Source organism: Mixophyes fleayi, chromosome 7 (assembly GCF_038048845.1).
Source record: "Mixophyes fleayi isolate aMixFle1 chromosome 7, aMixFle1.hap1, whole genome shotgun sequence".
Lineage (NCBI taxonomy): Eukaryota > Metazoa > Chordata > Amphibia > Anura > Limnodynastidae > Mixophyes > Mixophyes fleayi.
The window spans coordinates 11,781,499-11,807,363 of NC_134408.1; the positions used below are offsets into that span (position 1 = coordinate 11,781,499).

Here is a 25,865-nt window from a genome sequence, read left to right on the forward strand (position 1 = left end):
TTATTTCTAATGCGGTATTTTTGTGTTTTTCATAAATAAAATCTTATGAATTTTATGCAATTTCACTGATCGATTTATAAAGATTTTTATTTTCATTGATTTCATGTACATGAGAACACACAGGTTCTCTGGAGCTGTGGGAGCTGAACCACTAATCCCCCAATAATCATTGCGATACATAGTCACTCAGCGCCAGAAGGTTTATTGCGCTGTAATGTTTCTTGTCTCCGCATTAACCATCCATAGCAGTTCACCTGTGTAAGAAACTGACGTAGGCAGTATGGTGAATCTAGGAACAGCTCTTCTGCTGATTGCCAGCGGGAGGGTTGTTGGGTAAAAATGACATTTTCATTGCATTTAACCTTTAAATCGATTGAAAACTGGTTATACTCCCAGCTTGCAGCCAATTCAAAGTGACAAGAGCAGTGTTTTGAGATCTTCCTGTTGTTTTACACTTTTACTAGTAGCTGTGTGTGTCTGGGAAAAAATAGAAAAAATTATTTGGTGTGTTCTTCATTATTAATTCTAAGGCTGCAGATTCTAAAACTAAGAGGGGAAAAAAAATGAGTCCATTTGTATCTGAGGAACACGTTGTGATGTGAATACGGTAGTTACTCACAAGACGTAAAATCACATATAAGCGTATTGGGTTTTTTTGGCCGACTTCGAATTGATTTTCTCACTACATACCTGTTTGAGTGTTGTATTTGGACTTCCTCTCACTTTATTCCACTAATAACTGTGAGTAGCTAGTTATATGCTAGCACAGCAACTAACTACTATGACATTTTAGATCTCATGCCTAGAAACATCTGATACAATTTTTTATTATGACATTGGGATCTTTATATGTGCACATCTGAACTGTTTCTAATGTAGATGTCAATTTATTCATCTGACATCATTGTATTTATAAGTGTTTATGTTCAGTGTATCATTTCTATACACTGTTATTTTGATATCAAATGTTTATGTTTTTTTGTCAGTTTTTGATGAATAAATGTATACTCTTTTTGTATGAGAATGCAATTTATTTGAATTATTAATTAACTTATTAGCGCAGACTCAATTTTTATTGTATTTCTTGTTCACTGGGTATATCCACTACCCTTGTGTCTGCAGCTTTGTTATTTACAACTTTTATTATAACCAATTAGCGCTATCGGGGTTGGAGTTTTGAGTTTTTTACTCTGACTCATATCTTTCTCTACCATTTTATTTGCCATTTTTTGCACAATTGAATTTATTTATGTCCTCCTGGAGATATGGCCTCAAGAACTGAGCACAGTATTCTATGTAACATGTCACCAATGACTGAGACTGTGTCATCGCTACTTCTCGCTTTTTGCTTCCGATTCCTGTTCCTACGCAACCTAACATCCGACTGGCCTTCCCTTTTGCTTTGGCATATTATCTGCCTACCCTTAAATTACATGAAATATTGACTCTTGGATCCATGTTTCTCCTTAGCCATTTTTGTGTTATTAACAGTAAAGTTAGGCTTTGGATTTTTGATACGTAAGTGCGTGATTCTGCATGTTTTCGCATTTGGGAAGACAGAGAACACAGTGTGAGCACAATGTATGTGAAAGTTTTACAACCAGAAATCAGAATAGAGAGACTTTAACACTAATAGACACCGTGCGAGACTGATGACTGCAGACAGTCATGAACCTGACATAGAAAGCTGCCAAACTAACAGACAGAGCTTTTACACTTATAGACATGGCTGTAAAGAAAGCTGACAATTTGTAGAACAGGGCTGCAGATTATTAGTGTTAACTGAAAGACTATTAGATGGGAGTGCCAGTTCAAAAGGGGATTCTACTCTAGGCAGAGAAAAGCCTTCCAAGTATCCTGTACAAGCTGCTAGAGAAACAGAAGGAGTCCATGGTGCCCGTGTGACAGTCTGTTTGAAATGGAGGTACCGGCTTGCATTGAACTACACTTATATGTTGAATGTTCCCACACTCAGAGCATACTATCTGATCATACTGAACTTTCTTCACACTCGTTCAAAATAGGAAGTATAACCTCACACATATACAGGGAGAACATACAAACTCCACACAGATAAGGCCATGGTCGGGAATTGAACTCATGACCCCAGTGCTGTGAGGCAGAAGTGCTAACCACTGAGCCACCGTGCTGCCACAAATAGTTTTTACATAGCTTAGAAGAATGCTTAGGATTGATGGAATGCTGAAATTTTCACCAATCAAGCACTGACCACAGGGGATGACATAACACTGTAAAATAGAGTAGTAAACTTTCTGGGTCATTTTTCCTTGCACTCTGTGTAAATCTCCCACCTTACCAGCACCAACCACCATATTTCCCATCACACCAGCCCCGTATCATTACATTTCTTCCGCCATGCTTGACAGAAGGCATAAAGCACTTCTCCAGCATCCTTTTGTTTGTTCTTTGTCTCAATATCTTCTCCTCTTCAAGCAAAACACCTTAAACCTAGACTCATCCATCTATATTACTCTTTTTTTAATCATCCACCCTCCGATGTCTTTTTTTCCCCATTTTAACCTCTTTTCCTATTTGCGAGCTTTAAATATGGCTTTTTCTTTCTTTGCCAATAAGGCCAGCATCATGGAGTAGTTGTTTTTTTTTACTGTTGCTTTTTACTGGTATTTGGTGTGTGCTATTTAAGGAACCCTCCAACTCAAGATCTGTAAGGTGTCCGTTTCTCAAACTGCAGACTCTGATGTTCTTATCCTCTTGTACAGTTGGACAGCTGGTACTTCCACATCTTTTTCTATCCTGGTTAGATCCAGTTTGCCCTTTTCTCTCAAGACAGTAGTGGGTCATTCCATGTCAGTTCAACCAGGGTTGTCCACCACCCATCTCAGATTTCTACAAATTTTTTTAGTTGAGAGGATGTCAAAACAACTATTTCTGGCAAATATCTCGACTGTCTGACAATTAGTTGATTAAATATTGATTTTTCAATTTATTAAATAATTTACTAATCGCGGCTTGTTTATCCAGTTTATATGAAATATTGCGGATGGTTATTAAGGAATCACCACAAAATTTGGACCCCTAAGGTAACTCTTCCTCCCGAATCCAAAAATCCAAACCAAATTACTTTATCTGCCTCATGTTTTGCGTTACGGCAAAAACGCACATTTTTTTAATATAATTAAAAACGCTAGGTTCAATTGACATTAGGGATCCCATTTTTTGGGGGGTGTTTAAAAAAGGTATAAATTACTACCACAAAAAAAATCAGCTGGGTACTCTGTTTCACAGTGGAGAAAAAAAAATAATTTTGCACACTAGTGTGTGTAAAATAAAATATTAAAATAAAAAACACAAATGATAAAAATACATTTAAAAGATTAAAACGCAAAGGTCAATAGTAACATTTAATAGACAATCCTAATAATAGATAAAGTGTATGCTAAAAACTGTCAACTTTGCTTAAAACATTAGTAATCCGGTAATACAGACAACATAAAAAATCCATAAAACATACATTAATTCAGTTTTCAGAAATCCACATTTTCATAAATATCCTAATTTATATAAAATAGAAAAACTTTGTCAGCCTACAACTATCCCCAAATCAATATTAATATTTAACTATTTGGTTGATAAAGATTTAAATGCCAAACAGTTGATATTCTCCCTCTGCACATTTAGCTTTTACCCATTAAAATAAATATAACTACTTAATACCTGAAATAAAACACAGACACAGGTTTCAGTTTTGGCGCACTAAGGTCACAGTGTTAATTGTATAAATGATGGTCGCAATGAAAGCAAGTGCAAGTTCAGCTAACCAGTCAACGACCCTACCTTCCAACATTTCTATTGGACAAGTCGGTACGGCGTCTGCGTGCTGTCGCAGCTTGCATGAGAACGGCTGTGGACACTTCACGTTGCTGGGTGTCACATCCACCTGGATCCCTTGGGTTTTATCTCTGTGCTTTCAAGGAGCTGGGACACTCTAGTCCCCTTACCCTCCACCAAAAGCCCATTAAATCCCCCACACACGTGCATCTATCAGTGGGGAGCATTTCCCAACTGTACCTGAACAAGGCAAAGTCCTGACCTGCTGGACGGTGGGACAGTCCCCTCAAATTGGGACTATCCAGCATGAATCAGGACATTTTGAAATTATGCAATAACTAATATGTGCTCTCTAGGGAGCAGCTGATGTGAAAGTGAAAGTTCTGTAAATGTTTTGTAGATAAGATTCCTTACATGTAAGGAGATGTCGGTCACACGATTTCTGCTCCTTTTCTGCCTACAAACAGGTAAATTATCTGATTATTCTGCTGTATATTTGCTGAGTTGAGACAATGAGGAGAGAATGAGACACTGAGCAGGATCTGTGAGTTATCACACAAGCTGCATTAGTAATACGAAGAGGTACATAGATGTCTGTATTATGGTCTGTAGGCTGTATCTGATTTTATCATAGTATTTCCTGGAAGTGTTTTACAGCTGACACAGTTAGGGGTTTATTCAAAGGGACATAAGTTAAATCCTGTAAAAACTCAAGTTTTTGTGCTTCTCACTATCTATAAGGACTATCGCCAGCTATGGTCATTAGTATCCTTCGACAGGGACGTCCGTCAATGCTTTGCATGGGGAAGCTTATTTAACAAGCACAGCAGTGCTACAAATACTGCTGCTGTCCTCCTATAGCTATCACCATCTCAGGATGACAATAGCATTTTTTTCCTTTTTTATTAATAACATTTATTTTATTACTTTTATATGTTTCAATTTTTCTTTCAGTAACTTTATTGATTTTTCTTTTTACTGAATCTGGATCTGGGAGCCCAAGTCCAGGGTTCTAGTTCCAGTGACGGCATGAGCAGAGGAAACCTGCACTGGACAAGTCCTGCCAGCCAATATGGCTCAGCTGCCCTGGTGACATTTTATTGATAAATTGGGCGGCCAATTATTTTCTATGGCTGCAAAATTTGCAGCCATAGACAATCTTCAAAATACCTGGGTCTTGATAAATTCTCTCCTAAACATGAAATTAAACAACGTTTGTTCCCAGAAAGTTATGCAATTTAAAACAAAGGAGCAGGTGTTTTGTAATACATCTAAAACAATGGTAAGAAACTACAAGTCCCACAATGCTTTGTCAGCCAGGAGGCTGTGGCTGTAGCTGCACAAGAGATGGAGAACCCCAAGTTGCCGACTTCTAGCATAGATTTCATGTACTTATCAGTCATGCTGGACTTGTAGTTACACAGCAGCTTGAGGGTTAAATTTTGTATTTTTCTGACCTAGTCAGTGCTATTGTTGGGTAGCAGTCTTACTATTGGTCTGTTATTTTCAGCAATACTATGTAAGCTGCTGCTCTATTGTCGTTAATCTCTGTTATTTCTGAGCGTACAGCAGATATGTTGTTATTCTGGCTGTACAAGTTTATTAAGGAGGGATATGCAGTATGTATAGAGTGTGCTCAATATTTATTGACAGTATTATGTATAATTCAGAACTGACAACATTCAGTTTTCTGAATAGGGAAATGTCTACACCTCCTCCGAAAAAAGGGGATGTGGTCATTAGAGGGGTGATCATGTCACACTGTGGCACAGCACACTAGTGCAAACACTAATAGTGAAGTGTGGAACAATCTGTTGTAAATGTGCAATGGTTATTACTGACCAAGAGGATAGTGTACACTTCCTATCAATCTCAGCTTCCCACTCAGTAAGGATCACACGTAAATTCTGGAAACATATGTAGCAAAATAACATGTAGAAAAAACAAAGAAACTTGAGCGCTCCTTTTCAATATTGTATATAAAAGATTATGTATAAAAAATTATTAATAAAAAAATCTGTAGTTTGTCTCAACCCTACTAAAGGTGCCAACCTTGTACAGAACCACAAGAAGATGAGTGTGTCATTAGCCGTATCAAACAAATTGTATTTTCTTCTCCTTCCATAGAAGAGATTCTTCTTCCTTCACCAGAGGATCACCCGCATGTGATTGCACTTACTAGTGTTACTGTATTAGTGAGCGTAGTATTGTAAGTCTTTGCCAGTATTTATTTCACAATATTTCTGCTCTCTCTTCCCAAGTGTGTTTACCAGTCAGCCAAATATGAGAGAAAATAACAAAAAGCAGATCTGGTACAATATTGTTTGAAATATAAAATATGCTTTTATTTTAAATATCATGAAAATGACTACTTAGAACACTGGAAACATGAACATGTGCTAGAGATTTCCTACCAGATGGAGGAAGAAAAGTTAAAAAGTTCCCGGGAATACAGCAGTGCCTGATGTTTGTATTTCTTGTAAGGATGTCCTATCATTCCATACACAAAGAAAACAGGGCCTGTGACCCAACGCGTTTTGACCATGTGCATTGGGTGTTTTTCAAGGATAGGGCCCCTTAGTACATTAGCTCTCTTATATACCGATCATGGACTGATCTAATTAGTAGGTCAAAGTTCAAACATGTATCCATAAATTATTTTCCAAAAACATAATTTATTTGACAAATTTAATTCCATCCAAATGATCATAGACGTAATCCCTATTTCTTAAATCAAATCTATTATAGTCATCATATTTGATAAGCCCTTTTATTTTGCAAACATGTCTGATAATAATAATCTGCTAGTTTAGCTTTTTCAGAAATAAGCATCAGGAACTAAAATTTTGTCTCTATCATGCATCCCTGTTTTGCCAATTACATTATTGCGCCAACAATCTTGTAATATATTCCATGGAACTGTAACTGCGAAAATAATTGAATCATGCCAATAAGTGTATGCCACAGTGTCTCTATATGCTTCAGGTTTGCATCCCAATTGCTATAACGCATTTCCGGTTTGCGTCGCAATTATTTGAATCAAGTTCTACAGTGAATTATATAATGACGAACTTCCGGCTTGGATTCCAAGCCTCAATTTAGGTGTCGTTTGTATCAGTAAAGGCTATCATTACAAATTAAGATCGCAGGGCCTGATTCATTAAGGGAAGTTAAGCAAATAAATTGAGTAAGTTTTCTCCTGGACCAAACCATGTTACAATGCAAGGGGTGCAAATTAGTATTCTGTTTTGCACATAAGTTAAATACTGACTGTTTTTTCATGTAGCACACAAATATCAACTTTAAATTTCAGTGTACAAATAAGCTATCAAGTATTTGTGTGCTACATGAAAAAACTGACAATATTTAACTTATGTGCAAAATAGAAAACTAATTTGCACCCCCTTGCATTGTAATATGGTTTTGTCCAGAAGACTATTTACTCAATTTATATAATAATAACTTCCCTTAATGAATCAGGCCCATAGTTATGAACTGAAACAGAATCGGACATGTGTGCAGAAATGATACCCAGAGCATCTAACAGATAACAACAATATCATAAAAATGTTTTTTTAACAGATCAATTAACCGATGATATTAGTAATAAATGTTTTGTTCTTCTGTGGTCCATTTTCATTCTTATTACACTGAAAATGAGGGAAAGAACAAAACAAAAAAAAAACAAAAAAAATTAAAGATGACAATCAGAAAACAGCAGGTTCTATAATCCAAAATTCTACCTAAGAAAAATTTTAACTCGAAATCTTAATTTAGTCCACTGGGAATAAGAGTATTTAATCTGGAAATCCAGGTCATTTCTGTAATGGCCCACTGTTTCTCTAGGTTCATATATTTCCAATTTGAATTCAATGCTTGAACTCCTCAAAAATTGTCTATGCTATAAACTGAACAATTGTGTATTTGTGTATTTGGAGAGAGACTGAATGTGTTTCTTTACCAATTTGTATATTATATAAATGCTATGCTTATTTTTTTTAAAAAAATGTTCTTGATGTCTTGTTGCCTTCTTCTCTATCTTCATTTTTATCTTTCCTTTTGGGAACTAATATTTTTCATCTTTCTAGTTTCAGAACATTTTGTTTGGCATGTTCAAGTTCTTTCTCTGTATACCCTTCCTGGAATAAACATATTTGCATTTCGCAGTTACAGTTCCGTGGAATATATTACAAGATTGGTGGAGCAATAATGTAATTGGCAAAACAGGGATGTATGATAGAGATAAAAATTGAGTTTTTCATACTTATTTAAAAAAAAGCTAAACTAAAAGATTATTATCAGACATGTTTGCAAAATAAAAGTGCTCATCAAATATAATGACTATAATATATTTAATTTAAGAAAAAGGAATTATGTCTGTGATCATTTGGATGGAATTAAAATTGTCAAAGAAATTATGTTTTTGGAAAAGAATTTGTGGATGTATGTTTGAACTTATCATTTAGATCAGTCCATGATCAGTATATAAGAGAGCTAATGTACTAAGGGACCCTGTCCTTGAATAAGATCCAATGCACATGGTCGAAACGCGTTGGATCTAAGGGCCTGTTTTCCTCGTGTATGGAATGATAGGATATCCTTACAGGAAATACAAACATCAGACGGAGGAACACTGTTGTATTCCCGGGAACATTTAACAGATTAACATCATGAATATTACTTTCTCCATCTGGTAGGGAGTCTCTAGAACATTTTCATTTTTCCAGTGTTTTAAGTGTTTTAAGTAGTAATTTTTATGTTGTTTAAATAAAAGCATGTTTTAATTTTTTTAACAATATTGCACCAGATCTGCTTTTTATTGTTTTTTTTCTCATACATGGCTTACTGGTAAACACACTTGGGAAGAGAGACAGAAATATTGGGAAATAAATACTGGGAAAGACTTACAATACTACGCTCACTAATACAATAACACTAGTAAGTGTAATCACATGCGGGTGATTCTATGGTGAAGGAAGAAGAATCTTTTCTATGGAAGGAGAAGAAAATAAAATGTTTTGATAAGCCTAATAATACACTTACGTCTAGTACGTGAATTCCCAATAGGGAAGGCTGATTTGGACAAATCAGTTTGGAGATTCACATTTATCATCTATTTCAAAATTTTTTTGTTCACATCATTTTTTGTTAAATTTATAATTTATTGGCACAATATTAACTATGTTATGCATTTCTTTTTCTTGTGATAATCACTACTCAAGCATTTTGCTAAAATTACACGGCATTGTGCTACGCTCAGGGGTATTTACTCAGTTTAGATTGACACAGACAAGACGCGGAGTCTAACAGCCCCCCTGGTCTTCTCCAAGAACCACCGCAAGGCGGGATGGGTTTAACTGCTAGGAGACTGCAGGTCGCGGCCCTTGGTTTGACTCCTAAACGTGAGAGAGAGATAGGAGAAATGGCAGCAGAGTAATAATCAATGACAGTACCGTAGATGCTGGAGTGGATTAGATGATCGGTACAGATGACAATCTTGCCAAGGGGAGATCCAGGAAGGATAGTGGGTGAATAAGCCGGCTCCGATGCACAATTCAGATGGCAGACTAACACAGATCTGGCAAGAGAAAGGTCAGTAGGCAAGCTGTGTCCGGTACACAGTTCAGATGTCTATATAGCAGAAGGAAGATCCGAGGAAAATAAACAGCAAGCAAGCCGGGTCTGGAACACAGGAGGATAATCAGCAGTCAGTGGAACCACACGGACAAGCAGAGCTCACGGGAGTCAGAAAGTAACCTGTTGCTCTCATGCAGGTTTAGAGTCAAGGCGTCGCTTTTATACAGGAAGAGATTCACTTTCCCCGCCGCGGGATCGTGTGATCATCCCAAACATGGAGTCATGTGACCAGCCCCGCCGTGTACCCGGAAGTGCTGCGCGACTGTCAGAACGGGACACATTTTTTTCTCTTCGTCATAGAGGAGGTACAGAGGGCAGGAGAGCAATGCAGTCAGCAACCAATTCATATGCTGCTATTGGCTGCAGGTCACTGCCACTTTTGAAGCAACCTACCTCTTGATCCTTTTGTGTGGAGGACCCCTTGACCTGCTTTGTGTGAGCACATCATTGTCGAGTCCAGGAGGGGTATAGTCACACTGTTGCCAGAATGTAGCACCGGCCAATCATAAAAGATCATCATGGGACTAGTGGTGTAATGGCAATCTGACCTTTCACTGTTTGGTTTTGCAATTAGTTGTTAGCTTTCCCACTTTCAATTGTTGTATGGTCGCAGGGTGAGAGGGCATCGAGTTTTAGTCCGAGAAAACTTAGAAGGGAGTTTTAGTAATCATGGACAACCCATCTTGCAGTACGTGGCACAGATGCTGGAAAAGATGGAGAGGTTAATAGCTTCAATGCAAGCCAACCTCCAAGGGGGTGACTTTATATTATTTAAGCTATGGAAACTGGGGTAGGTCCAACTCGCAGGCCCAGAATTTCAGATATTTTCACAATTAATTGCCATTCTGTGGACTAAAACCTCACCTACTCCATAAGGAGATGCATTGCCTTGTTAAAATCCATTCTTTATCTGCTTGAAAAAAGACTAGCATATCCGAGGATCGAAGAAATTGTTTGTACTTGGTAAAAGTCAGATTTTTTGTGCATTGACTCCAATGCCACAGTACTTTCTTCAGTAAAGTACAGCGGCATCACAGTTTTGGCAGAAATTTGCAAAAAATAATTTAGTAAGCCTGAAAAATATTTTAGTTCCTCCTTCCTCTAGTATCATGTGTTGGTAACTTATATCCAGATTTGTAAATATTTTCTACTTACATCAGCTTTCAGTGGTCTCAACCAAACTCTCAGAGACCGATCACCTGTATTGCAAACTCCTGCAGTACAGAGGGGCTTTTCAATCAATGTCTATTGTTTTATAATCATTTTAATTGCATGTAATTCAGTTAATCATGTATTACCACTAAGACACTTTTTAAATAAATGTAAGGTTCACAGAAGGTTTACATTATTTAAAGGGGAATAAACCATTTGTATGTCTCTACAGTAAAGTAATACAATAATATCATTGGCTACATAGTCTTATTTCATGTATGTTCCTAGCTGACTTCTGTTTGCCATCAGCAGTATCTCACTTGCTATATATGAAGCATAATAATATAGATTATCTGTCACTGTCTGCAGGTGCAGCTCTGGAGCTGATTGTTCCACCAACTCACCCAGCCATGATGGGGGCAGAGGTGCAGATTCCCTGCTCATTCACAGTGAATAAACCTCCTGTGCAACACAAATATCTTAAAATAGTCTGGAGCTTTCAAGGGAAGGAAATCTTAAGTGTTCTAAGCAAAAAGGTGAAAGAAATAGATCCTCGGGTGTCTTACGTAGACAGAGCAATAGATGGAATCGCTGATCTGACAATATCTAACATATCTTTGTCTGATGGAGGGATGTACACCTGTTCTGTACTCTACAGTCCAGAGAGGAAGGAGAAGGAGATCAGACTCGATATTCAAGGTAAGGAAATTAACAAATGTAAGTAGCGCAAATCTAATATATATAAGCCTAGCGGCGTGTGTTACAGTGTGTGTGTGTGGAAAAAACTATTTTCTCAGAAAGGGCTCATCCAATTGACCTGAAATTTGGTATACTGACATTATTTGGCCAAAAAATTATAATAGTGAAGTCAGTTAACTTCCATCATCCCCCCCCTTCCCCTCGTAGGAGGGGAAGTAAAGGCTAAATTTACGAGTTGAGGGCTCAAACTCTTGACCGTGTGGGTATTTATTTACCAGAGCCTGTGTTTGGTCATGGACAATTGTATGTCGCATTTTCACGAGTACGGAGAAGCAGTGATGTGAAAGTGCAGGTTATGAATACTGCCCTTCAAGGAAGACTGATTGAGCACAGCGATTAGGTGTTTAGCAGAAACGTTGTGTATTGAGAGGTTTTAGAACAGTAAGACTATGGAGATTAAGGATGTGGCGATGAAGATGAAGGATGAGGTGATGGAGAAGAATGATAAGGTGGTGACATGTGGACAAAACCACGTTAAAAAAGGGTGCTTACGTCGGGAAGTAACGCTCTTCCCCTGAGGAGGCCTGGCCTAGCCCCAAATGCATGACAAGAACCTTTTTAACACCTTAAGTAGCTTGATTTGACTAGAATGCATGAGTATCATGCACGGGTTAACTTGTAGTAAATGAGTATATAGACAAGATGATTTGTGACTACAAACAAATACATCAACTAAACCCCATAGGACAACTAAACCCCATATGTAAAATGCTCAGATATAAACAATGAAGATAAGAGAGTGTTCAAGCAATCTGTTTCCTCTCCAGTGCTGACAGCTAAAACTACATTTCATATATTTAAGACACATGTCTAATAAAGTCTGATAAAATAAAAGAAAGCTCAAATTGCAAAGCAGAACATGCTGGTTAGCATGTTATAACATCACTGGCCATATAATGGTGTATTAATGCACCAATTTGTAGCTTGTATACTACATATATGTTACCTAGGAGACTTGCTAGTCAGTCTCACAAGCTCTGGGTTTGCCGTGCTGCAAGATATAGAAGCACTTCTCTCACACGCAATGTCTATGTTCTCTAAAATATAGAACAATGAGCAGTTATTACATATGTAAAGCTCACAGATCCAAGCCTAGCTTTAGATGCTCTTTAAAAGTGATCTATAGCTCATTTATATTTTAAATATAATGTGTGTGTGTGTTATTTAAAATAAGGCACTTTGCTTATCAACCTAGGGTATATTAGGTTTTCTATGTTAAACAGAGAGGATTGCAACCCAAAAAAAGAAAAAATAGAAACAAATCTGACTATGGTGGAAAACTCCTTAACACATTTTCACATTAAATGAAACCACAGATAATGTCTAAAAAGGAGGAAGAAGCTGATCAATGTATCAGTGTTTACTTATGTAAAGAGATTCTCCAAAAAATCAACCCATATACTTGGTGTGAGTGTGTCTTATCATCCCAGGGATGAGGAAGAGTTTCAGGAAAGCTCCTACAGCTAATTCTATAATCCTGTGACATCCAGTCCAAATACAATCCATGGAGCATAAGCTTTTCACTTATTCACATATTAGTCTAACAAACTCTGTAATTGTCCCAGTCTCTGCTGGTCAAAATAGCCACACAGAGGAAAGGTGTCATGGTCTAGAGTCTTTTTGTTCCATTTGTACAAATATCTGACAGGATTTAACCCATACATTCTGTACTTAACCGTCTTTGGTTTCCATCTGGAAGTTTCATTCCATTAATGATTGGCTATCTCCCAGCAGAGACCCACAACAATCTATATACACCAGCAACTAGTCACACAGAAGTGTCCATATGCTGGCAAAACAAAAGCTAAGTTACCGCTGCACTTAGCGGAACGTTGCTGCTGCGTCCAGTAAGAGAGCTGTCTACTAACTATTACACGACCACACGTGTGCATGATCTGCTATCTGGGTCTGTGGGTGATTCTGACAGTAGGTGACAAAATTCCCTAATCTGTCTTCTGACCGAGCCAGCCGCAAGCATTCAGATCACGGAATTGCAAATGACCTTTGTCACACACTAGCGCCGTTAAGGTCGCTCACTGGCCCCTCATGGATTGGGAGAAAGTTTCCTTGTCTCCCCAAATACACATTCTGTTCTTGTCACATTTAGGGGCCTCCTTTCATTCAAAAGGTGTTTCAACATTGCAAAACTCAGACAAACTTATTATGTACAAATATAGATTGTGATAGCATAAAGAGAAATACAGATATTTGCTGTTGTGTATTAATAAAAGAAGAACATTTGGATCTTATCCAAAGTCAACAACATTTTATCTCATAAGACAGGAAGCGGAATAAAAGACAATAAAGCTCACCTTTAAATTGCAGCCGCAGTCAATTCCTTTCCCATGATTAGGATGGATGTATTATCTGTGGAATCCCATGGTTTCGTCACCAACTGTTATAGCTAGAATCTTACCAAGCAGTATGAAGTCAGAGTCATAAGCCAAAGATCAAAATGTTAGCTCCTTTATTCATGCAAGCATGGGTGCAGCAGTCTAACAAGAGTCTGAACATCAAATAATGCCTTTATACAATCTTATATACATTTCTTGTTACTGGGCAGATTTTAGTAGCACACCCTGTTTTAGGACACCCCCCTCCTATACAGAGTTTGACCTTGCAGGGGTCCACAATACATATAGTTTTCTCATAGCTGGTACAGCCAGATGCAAAGAATATATTACAGTAGGGAGTGTAGGTACCACCAAAAAGAGTAAACTAGGGAGGGTGGTAGAAGGAGGGTAGGAAAAGATTACTAGGGTGTGACTGAAGACTAGGGCCATGCAGTGCAGGTAAGCAGATTGCCATGTAGCTGGTCAATACAATATTGTAATTGTTTAATTTGTTTATTTTACTCTATATGTTCCTTGTATTGCATGTTCTGTCACACAATAAAAAGTGTTTATTTTAAAAAAATGACCCATGTATTATCTACATAGTAAAATTACATTACCCACATCCTGCTGCCCCCAGCATTCCTTAAAATACAACTATTGGCACACAAGCATTTCCCATGCCCGTTTTCTCTATGTCTCTCTTTGTGCATAAGTTGACACATTGAAGTGCACTCTGAACTGCCCTATGTTCTCCAGCCCCGCTATACATGACTTAGAGAATAGTCCTTGGAAGACAGTGCAAGATGTGTATGGAAGGGGGACCCAAAATATTGTAGTTCAAACTCTACCAATCTGCTCATATTTCTTTTCTACTTTATCTCTTTAATGTCTATACGTAGTAGACAGTATTTGTAATGAATTTTACAATAGCTTATCTTGCTTACCTTACCTAATTAGCAAATACATTTCTTATTTTCATTTGTTTCAGCTCCTCCACAGGTCACAATCACATATAAAACAGTTCTTAATAATAAAGAGAGTGTCCTGCGTAGCTCCATCACTGGATTCTACCCAGAGGGAATACAAGTTGAATGGCTCAGGGATGGAGAAATACTTAATAAGGTCACAGTGGACAATCCTCAAAGAAGCCCAGGCGGGATGTACAGTGTGAACAGTTCAGTAATAATAACACCCACTGAGGAGGACAGAGAGCAGAACTTCTCATGTAGAGTTTATCATCCATCTCTCCGTGATCCTCTCCAGGAAGACTTCCAGCTGGTGTATGGAGGTAAGCAATGCTTTCTAAGGGGCCTTGTTTAAAAAGGATTAAAATAGTCTGGTTAGATCTCTTCATTCAATTTGCTGTTTACTGCACTCAAAACTGTCTACTACAGTTTACTAATTTAAAAAGCATTGTAAGGATGTTCTCTGCAATTGAAAATCATTAAACTGGGGGCAGTACGGTGGCTTAGTGATTAGTACTTCTGCCTCACAGCATTGGGGTCATGAGTTTGATTCCCAACCATGGCCTTATCTGTGTGGAGTTTGTATGTTCTCCCCGTGTTTGCGTGGGTACTTCCAGGTGCTTCGGTTTCCTCCCAAACATATTAATTGGCTGCTCTTAAATTGACCTTGTCTCTGTGTGTGTGTCTGTGTGTGTGTGTGTGTGTGTGTGTGTGTGTTAGGGAATATAAACTGTAAGCCCCAATGGGGCAGGGACTGATGTGAGTGAGTTCTCTGTACAGCGCTGCGGAATTAGTGGCGTTATATAAATAGCTGATGATGGTTAATGGTTACAAAATACATTAACAATATGATTCTATAAATAGGTGAATAATGGTGATATATTTTTTCAAGGTGGAAAGCATGTGGAAGAACCACTTTGACTTTTAAACAGGAACTTAAGTGTTTAACTTAGTAAGAAACAAATAATCATACAAGGTCTGACTTAGAGTAGGCCACAGTTCTGCAACTTGAACGTACATGTAAAAGTATGACAGCAAAATTACAACCTAACGTGTTTTGAGTTTTACATATTTTTTATCTATTGTTATTAGTTCCAAAGCAAAGCAAATCAATACAATACAGTCGTGAGAAATAATATAATGAGAAATATGAGGACAGAATGATTGAGTATACTGTAGCATACATTTGCTTATTGACATTTACTAAAACTTTGATGAACTGGTAACATTATACCAGTATTGCCTATAAGCTGAAAAAAATTGTTTAATGCATAACATAGTTGGAGAAATGTAGTTAGTGTACAAATCGTTCCTTGCATTACAAAAACTTTTGGGTTTAGTCGAATGGTTTCCCCAGGGCCGTAACTAGGGCTGTGCGACAGGGGGCGACCGCCCAGGGCGCAACTCTGAAGGGGGGCGCAATTTAGGAATATTTTAGGTACGTTTGGTTAAAATTGAGGGCTAGGGGGGCGGCATTTGCCTTTCTCGCCCCAGGCGCTAGCATCCTAAGTTCCGGCTCTGGGTTTCCCCCCTGTACATGTGATCATTATTGAAGACTCTTAGGGCTATATTTACTAAGCTGCGGGTTTGAAAAAGTGGGGATGTTGCCTATAGCAACCAATCAGATTCTAGCTGTCATTTTGTAGAAAGCACTAAATAAATGAAAGCTAGAATCTGATTGGTTGCTATAGGCAACATCCCCACTTTTTCAAACCCGCAGCTTAGTAAATCTAGCCCTTAGTTTTCATCTTAGGATGTGGAGGAAAAGCATTTATATATTTGGTATTTTATGCCTCTGTTGAGTGAGCCTATGTAGCTCTCCCACATCTCAAATAACTTTTTAACTCAGGTTTCCTTTGAAAGTGTGGCCTCCAGTCAATCCATTTTAAATAGAGAGGCTTGCAAACACCCAAAAATCACCAGATTTGTCTGTATTGCAAATGACACTTACACAGATTGTTTTATACAATATTTTTTATTGCTCACCAGTAGGCCCCTAATTTAAATTTTCAAACCCATAATTTCTTATTTGTCTGCAAATTTTTTAAAAAACCTGAACTATGCTGCTTGCATTAGTATTCAATCCCTGTGATGTAGAAACTCCAAGATGACACAGATGAAATATATTGACCTAATAATTTACTTTAAATTAGCCTCTACCTGTGAATCATCAAAAAGGTCAGCTTTTATGTATAAAAGACCCTTAATTCTCTTAACATTGGTCACACTGTGAACCTGAACAAAAGCTGTGAAAATGAAGATCAAAGAGCATGCTAAAAAATTAAAGATAAAGTTATAGACATGCACAAGATAAGAAAAAGGTTACAAAATAATATCTAAGTGCTTGGATATCCCAGTGAGCAATGTTGGATCAATTGTAAGGAAATGGAAGCTGCATCATAGCACCCAGGCACTGCTTAGACAAGGCCGTTCCTCAAAACTCAGCATCAGAGAAAGTACAAGACATGTGAGGGGAGCCACAGAGAGTATATAAATCACTATGTGTCAGCATATACATAGAGGAGAATTTTGTACACACTATAGCTATATTGGGATAAGATCACCTGCCAACATCAAAGCAGGGGAGCTTAATGGTCCCCTCAATGAGCACCTCAAAGAGTGCTGAACAACATTTTTCACATACACATTGGTCCTAATTGTCCTTGCCTGCTGTCTCAAAAATTTTTATTCACTAGCACACATTTCATTTATATAAAGAAGCGAACATTCTTCTCTTTCACTAAGCCACAGAGAGGCCAACTATCACTTTAAAGGAGTTGAGTGGCTGAGACTGGAGTGAAGGTGACCAACCAATCATGTCAAGAGCTCTGCATGCAACTGGCCTGTATGGGAAGGTGACTATAAAGAAGTCATTAACCATATAAAAGCATTTCTGGATTTTGCCAAAAAACAACAGAGTGACCCAGCTAAAATGTGGGACAAAGTTTTGTGGTCATATGAGACAATATTTGTGCTTTTTGGCACCTTTTCAAAATGCTATGTGTGGTGCAAAGCTAACACTGCCAATTCCTCAGCATACACCGTCCCAACAGTAGAAGTATGGGGGTGGCAGCAACATGTTGTAGGGAAGATTTCCCTCACTGAGCACTGGGCATCAAGTTAAACATAAAGAACAGATGGATACTGCAAAATACAGGGAGATACTGCAATACAAACTGCTTTAGTTCTGCTAGAAATGTAGAGCTTGGGAGACAGTTGACTTTTCAACAGTACAAAGATACCAAGCACAAGGCCAAACCAACACTGGAGTGGTTGACATAAAGGTGAATGTTCTACAATGGTCAAGTCAAAGTACAGATCTCAATCCAACAGAGAATCTGTGGCACTATTTGAAAATTGCTGTCCTCAAACATCATCCAACCAATCTGAACAGCCTGGAGAAGATTTGCAAGGAAGTCCCAAACAGTGTGCAAACCCTATAGAACCTTATCCCAACAGATCTAAAACTGTTATAGCAGCAAAAGGTGCTTCTGCCAAGTAATGGTCTGCAGTGGTTGAATACTTTTGCAAGCATCAATTTTCAGTTTTTATTTTCTAAAAAAAAATCAGCAGACAAATAATGAATTATGACTTCGAAAATATACAGCCTACTGGTTTGCAATACAAATACTGTCTGGAACAATCTATGTAAGTGGCATTTGTAATACAGGTAAATCTACTGACTTTTTATAGGAATTAAATACTTTTGCAAGCTACTGTATATAAAATATCTTATCCTTGAATAGTTTGAATAAACAGACCCCAGGCTGGGACTACTGCAAGATAGTTTGTGGGCAGCTGAACTTATTGCCAGAAGTAGCCTTTTCCCAGCTCTTGATATTTTCTGACCTGGAGGGACTATTCCCAGGATTGCCCATTATGACGTGAAGGGAAGAAAATTACCTAGTTCTTTTATGGCAATTTTCTGACTTTAAGCCAGAAAGAGCGCACAAAGAGCATAGCCATAGACAATGAAATGGATCTTAACTCAAAAATATTCCAAGAATATCCTATGTAAGTGGTGGTTCTTAATCTGATAATGACTATTTTAATTTTATAAATATACAATAAATCCAATATCCGGTAAATATTTGCAGCAAATTATTGGAACACTTAAACCTCACTGTTTTGGAGGGACTGTGGATTCTTTATACAGCCAGCATCTCTAATAAAGAACCTATTTGGTTTGGACTTAACAGAATAAGGTTCATGACATTCTATTATACTGTCTGTTGTTGTATATAATTATATCATATGTTGTTTGATGTTTAATGTTGTGCACCTGTTTTTAGTTTTACCAGTTTGGTCCGGACCTTCATTATATATGCAAATATTTACTGTATTTTAGATTTATATATATTAAACCACTTACATACCATATCCATTTTGCGCCTTGGGATATTTTTGAGTTATCAGTTATCTAGGGATTTTGGAGATTTGTCCCATTTTGGACAGCATACCACACATAATTGGCATAGAACTGCGCTGCCCACTATACTTTTCCTTTTGACCCTGATGAAATGGTTTTACCTCTTCGTGATCAATCATGTGTTGAGAATGAACCTTATTGAAAACTACATTGAGGGGATAGATAAAATCTATGAAACATGTTTAGTAAAAGTTTGTATACATACTAGCCAGAATCAGGTGACTAGATTCATACAGAGGTTTGAGGAGTGTTTTTACCAATAGCTCAGGTAAATGATGCAGCTATTGTGTCATCCAGTCGTTGCATAACAATAATTGAAAGTTCATACCAAAAGAACCAAGAAGATTAAAGGGATATAAAAGGTATTTATTATTTTAAATAAGTTATAGCATGCGCATGTAACACATGTTATGAAAGCTTTAGATAGTTGAATACACTGGCAGTCTTTCTATCTGCAGATACTTTCATTAGAATCAAGAGAAATGAGTGGTTTCAAAGGACAATCCCACAATGTCAAAATCTTCAAAGCTCATTCGTCTAGGTTAATATCTGGGCCTGTCCTGTGGATATGGTTTACTGCTCAGAGATCCTTCTAAAAACAAAATTATTTTGTCCAACAGTCTGAGAACTGGCCAAAACCACTTATCCCATTACCACATGGCAGTTTACTTCTCAAATCATTTATGGACATCAAGTGCTCTCTAGTGTCCTCTTAATGAAACACATGCATTAAACATTTTAAAAATGAAAATAATTATATTCATTCTACAGTTTACTATTAAATGTATATTTAATTAACTTCATTCAAATATGAATATCTTTAACAATTCCACCCTTTGATAGTATCCAAAACTCACATACTTGTTCATTATATTGGTCCTATAGGTTCATGTAATTCTATAATTTCTTTTGTAGTTTTAATTAATACCTTTTTACAACTTTCATTAATACTGGTATAAATTTCAAGTTTTAGATAACCAATCAATAATGTTCCCAATATTTGAGCAGAAACCATCCCAATTAATGCATCAACTATTTGAACCAAGTATCTATTAAAGAGAACCAGGTAGTTGGATCCAATCAAGAGAACCACAAGTCCAATTCAGATAAGGAAGTATTACGAGCTTTTGAAAATTCTTTCTTCATTTGTATTACTTTATTCATATAATGATCAATTATACTGCCTGTATTATCTGTATCATTTGTGATATATGTACAACATTGCATTCAATATATTAATTGTAATGTCACACAATAACTACCAGTTTGAGCTGTAAGATAATTCAACACTAACCTATCCTGTATGAATTCAGTCTTAAAAGCTTATAGTTCTTTTGCAACATATCGGAAAGTTTCATCATAAAAATTAGTTATCAATTAAATTAGCTAAACACTGTGTATAAACCCAATTACAATTTCTACATGTACCTGATAAATCCAATCCAACTAATATTTGAAAACCTGGTGATCCAATAATGAGGATTTGTTAGATAGGTGTGTTATTTGAAAATGCCTAAACCATTCAGAAAAAATAGTTTCCGCATGGTATATGGCTTAATCAATAGGCCCCGTAGTGTGTGAGCCCCCCAGGGAAATCCAGCTACTACTGAATAGTGCTGGTGAGGTTCAGGTAATATGTAAATATAGGAATACAGTTTACTGTGTACACCTACAAGTCCCAGCAAGCACTGGCAGCCATAAACTGCTTGGGCATGCTGGCACTTGTAGAACTAGCATGACCATGACTCCCAGAGCATGATGGTGCTTCGAGAAGTACAAACGTCAGCATGCCCTGACAGCCAGGGCCAGCTGGTACCTATAGTTTCACAAGGAAAACTACAAATAAACAAAGCCACTGACACTGTTGAAAAAATACTTTTTAGAAATAAACACTCCCCAAATCTTATGTTTTCATCTTTATTTTACTATTTGTTTTGCTTGGCTTCTCTTTGTCTGCTGCCCTGAAGTAAACCGAGATGAATTAATAGAGAAAAATAAATAAAAACCCTTGTGAAACAACACAGAGCTTGATCCTAGTAGACCTATGATGCAAATGATTGAGAAGGGGCTTGTCTATAAGTAGTCAATCAGAGAGACGGTGATCCAGGGCAATGGGCACATGGCACAAGTGCAGGCAGCAATGCAGAGGTCTTTTCAGGGGAGTGGAGGGGATTGGGGTAACCTAGTGCTTCAAAAGCACTGGCTGTCCCACTTTCCAGGTAGTGTCTCAATAATCATGTGCAGATGTGCAATAGTTTCCTCAACCACACGTATATATACAAATATACAGAACAAAGTATTACAATGACTTATGTGTCACATTTGCAGCTGCCCCATCTGTTTCCATCACTTCCCCGATATTTAAGGTGAATGTGGAGGAGATGTTGGTCTGTCATGTATCTGGGTTTTACCCAGAATCCATTGCTGTGAACTGGCTCCTGAACGGAACACTGGTGGAGAATACCAAGACCCGGAATATTACCAGTTCATCCGTGGAGTCGATCTACAAATTCCTGCCGACAGAACAGAACTGGGGCGTGGAGATCTCCTGTGTGGTGGAACATGACACCCTGATCCATCCTCATGTTAAGAGACTGCTGGTAGTAGGGAAAGGTGAGCAAACATCTGTTATAACTCTGCATAATCCTTATTAATGTAGCTTCTAAACAATATTTAAGATAAACAATGTTTTACATATATTCTAATTCATTGATGATAATTTAATGTATAGAACAGATTTACTTTAGAGAACCACGAGACCTAATGGAACAGGTTTTCACATATACACATAGAAGGCCAAAGAGCAACCTGCAAACATCTACAATTGATTATATAAAAGTATGACAGTATTCAGCATGCCATAGAAGCCTGGAGATTGGAACTCAACAAGTCTAAGATTCTCAGTAGATATTGATCTATTATTTTTTATTGCTGTTTTCAAGTTTTTGAGGTACTATACTATAGAAATCATTGGGTTCCCTGCTGGCATAGACCCTGTAGATTACAGGTTGGCTCCTACATTTTCTAATCTGCAGTTACGCTCTGACATTGCTTTTGAGGAACCTTATGCCTATCCCATCTTGTCATCTTTATACATGAATCTCTTTCCTGTTTTTAAAGGACCACTAACAACCACTAGAAAGGTGCCCACCTCTAATCAACCCTTTATATCTAAGTTATATAAAATATAATTTCCTCACTGCTCCCTCCTCAACTTTCTACAATATGTCCCCACATTCTGTTCTTTACATACACTTAATAAAATACAGATTGGATTATGGGGTATTTATATTATACTGCAAATATTTGCCAGTAAAAGATCAGGGGAAAATAATTATACCAACCCCAAGGACTACAATAAACCATGAGTAGTAAATGTCAGTGTGTATGCATCTTGTGCTATTCACGGCCCAGACGTCTTCGATACTTCTCCAACTGTTTTAATTGTAACACTATCACATTCCATTCACTCACATTATCTTTATATATATATATATATATATATATATATATATTTGTGTGTGTGTGTGTGTATATATATGACGTCCCACCATATACCGGCCCACTTCCACCACTGTATCTCTCTCTCTATATATATATATATATATATATATATATATATACATATATACAGTGATGGAAGTGGGCCAGTATATGGGGGTGCGTCATACCGCTACTTCTCCTACTGCCTTCATTATGACACTATCACATTTCAGCCACTTACATCTATTAAAGTAATTCTATCGTTTTCAAATAAGCATTGCCCAATCAATTATATGTGTTTCCAAAGCATAAAGTGATTTATTTTAGCAGATGTAAATAGTCAACAATTCAATACATTATTATATTATGATACAGTACAGTACAGCCAATACCAAAAGATAAATACATACCGCTTGTGCTACGCTGCGCTAACCACGGGCACCCCTGGACAGTGATTCACCTTAGAATACTGTGATCAGTGAAGTCTGAGAGCTGGGTGCACAGCTATGATCATATGTACACAGTCAGTGTTACAGAGAACAATAGAGATGACGTAGATTGTTTCTATAGGTCCAGACGTTGGGTGAGTCCAGGGTAAACAGGTCATAGGCTGATTCAATCTAAGGAATCCAAAGGTGGGGGGTAATCTCTCCAGGGGATCTGCTCCTTTCTTCCCGCCAATGCTCCAGTTACAACTAAGTCAATTAGCATTTCATAGCCAACATCATACAAAGGTTTATTCCCTAATATCAATAACTAAAGTATGCAATGTGCGATCTCTTCGCCGACTGCACCGGACAGCTGCTGATGAATAGGGCTTTAATATGACACTAGGCATGATACCTTTTCTATAACCTGAACCTTGAATATCACTGAAGGGTACGTATAATCATTATATATATATATATATATATATATATATACATATTATATATATACTACTAATAAACCAAATACTATCTGCTCATAAATTACAGTGTAACGGAACCAATATGAATATGAATTATATAAATAACTAAATGTTGTAATGCGAGTGTGTGCGTGCGTATTTTACCTTGCGATCGCACCACGCCACGTGTTACGTGGCGTACGGATCGCAATCGCACAGCAAAACAATATTAAACCAATATACTTTCGTTCATCCCATTATACGACTTCGACACATCCCATTACATTTTTCATATTGTCACTTCTAAATTTCCACTTGTTTGTGACTGACCATATAAAATCATGATTCTGTAGGTTTAGGACCTTTATACAAGTCACATAATCTGAGGTGTCTTCTAATATCCATAATTTGGTGCACTATTTCTTATAATATACTATAATATAAGTTCCTAATAAACACTGAAGTGATGACATCAGAACTCACGGATTATCCCGTTATTATTTACATTAGTTTATACATTTATTAATATCAGGTGTGCTTTACATAAAAAAATATTTCACAGGACAAGACATAATAAGAGGTGTGTGCTGTGTACATGAGACATTGTGCCATCAGTAACTATCACCATACTACATACATACATCACCCCCAGCACACTGTACAATGTATAATGAGCAATCTGTATTTGTTATATATTTGCTTTCTTTCAGATCTGAAGCCGAGATACAAAGTTCATGTTGTGATTGTTGCTATTGTGCTGGTTTGTGCATTGGGAATTATAATCATTGTGGTACTAATCCATAGGTACAGGAAGAGCCGTAAGTAACTGAAAGCTTTCTTTTATTTCCCAATATCAGAAATAAAAGGGGTCTACGTATCAAGGCAAATATGGAGTAAACAGTGTCACATTTCCACTCTTCCCTACGTATTTGCCTTCAGACATCCACTTTGGGCTGCTGTCCGGTGGCCGTGGTTGTAGGAATTGGGCAGAAATGAGGGTGTAATCATCAAATTATACAAATAGTGCTTTTCTGCACCCAAATGTTGAGCACTTTATGTACCTTAAAGCCCTTAGATTCTTAACAACTTAGATGTCTCTTTGCAAACAAATGTCTGCACATGTCAAACAAGTAAGCCCTGGAAGAATGAATCAGCTCTGTGCGCCGCCTATTGGCTAAACATGGCATATTCCCAACATGTTACCCTATAAGTATTCCCTGTACCCAGGGGCAGGATGGGCTGGGGGGCAGGGGGCATCTGCCCTCCGTGCCGGTCCCATAGTGTGCTATCTTGGGCTGGGTCACCTGAATTTTTTTCCTTTAAAATAGGCTGCTGAGTAAAGTTTTGCCCCCGGGCTGAAATTTGCCAGCCCTACCCTGCCTGTGCTCCCGGTTATTAATACCTATATAACATTTATCATCGCAGGTCAGTTAAGCTGCTCATACACATACGTTGGGCATTTTAGACTGGCCTATATCGCTGTTTGTTGGACTAAAACAGCCGGCAGTCCAGGACAACATTTGACTGGAAATGAAGAAAAATTCTGTCAACCAAAGACCATGAGCTGAAAGTGTGTGTAGCGTGGAATTGGGGGTGTGGCTTAGTTAGTCATGATTTTCTAATCAAGAATGTTCAATGCTATATAATTGTTGCACAGCAATAAAACAAACATTGCCGATCCTATATTGTGAAATGAGTACAATTGAAATTGTTTACACACATATAAACTTAAAAAATTAATTATAATTAAAATAAGTTACTGAAGTGTTCCTGTATCTATATAGGTATAGGGCATTAGCTTATTACATTGTTTTTTGTTCATGCCCCTAAACTGCAATGTTAAAAGTAGTTATCACCGGTGATTTCATTATCAGGTTTGTGAATTTGCTTTGCCGGGGTATTTGTCTGTACATTTGAACTTTGGGAAGATTTTTTCTGTTTGTTGTTATAGGGCTTCCAAAGGCGAGACATATAATTTGCTCCACAGACGGCCGTCTCAGTTTGAACGTGGATCATTTTTACCCTAAAGATATCTCAGTATGTTGGACAGTGATCCAACCACCTTCAAGTACAAAGCACAAGACCCTGGAATCTACTGTTATCATGGAGGAGAACCAGGATGGGACCTTTAATGTCACCAGCAGCTGTGAGACCCTGAGAGACAAGGTCAATGTAAATGAGCCGTATATAGTCCGAGCTGCGGTAACTCATCAGAAGCTGAAACATCCGATACATAAAGACTGGGATAGTGAGAAGAGTGATATAAAATGTAAGTGTCACCGGGGAATATTGGGGTAGTTACTATATGACTCTAGATTTTGAGAAGGTTTAAAGAGTTTCCACCTTGGAACAACTCCTGCTACTTAGGGACCTTCTCATGTAACCCTTCATCTTGTTATTTGTCT

The 25,865-nt window shown here is 37.5% G+C and overlaps 2 protein-coding genes across 2 annotated transcripts in view; both read left to right on the top strand.

The window, feature by feature from the left end:
• The window catches only part of LOC142098455 (uncharacterized), a 584,882-nt gene that overhangs the window by 314,817 nt on the left and 244,200 nt on the right, over nt 1-25,865 (top strand). The window lies entirely within an intron of this gene.
• The window catches only part of LOC142098005 (uncharacterized), a 252,476-nt gene that overhangs the window by 125,879 nt on the left and 100,732 nt on the right, over nt 1-25,865 (top strand). The window contains exons 4-6 of the mRNA XM_075180399.1: nt 21,417-21,701; nt 24,171-24,278; nt 25,412-25,729. Of these exons, the coding sequence (XP_075036500.1) occupies nt 21,417-21,701; nt 24,171-24,278; nt 25,412-25,729 (711 nt within the window). The remainder of the gene's footprint in view (nt 1-21,416; nt 21,702-24,170; nt 24,279-25,411; nt 25,730-25,865) is intronic.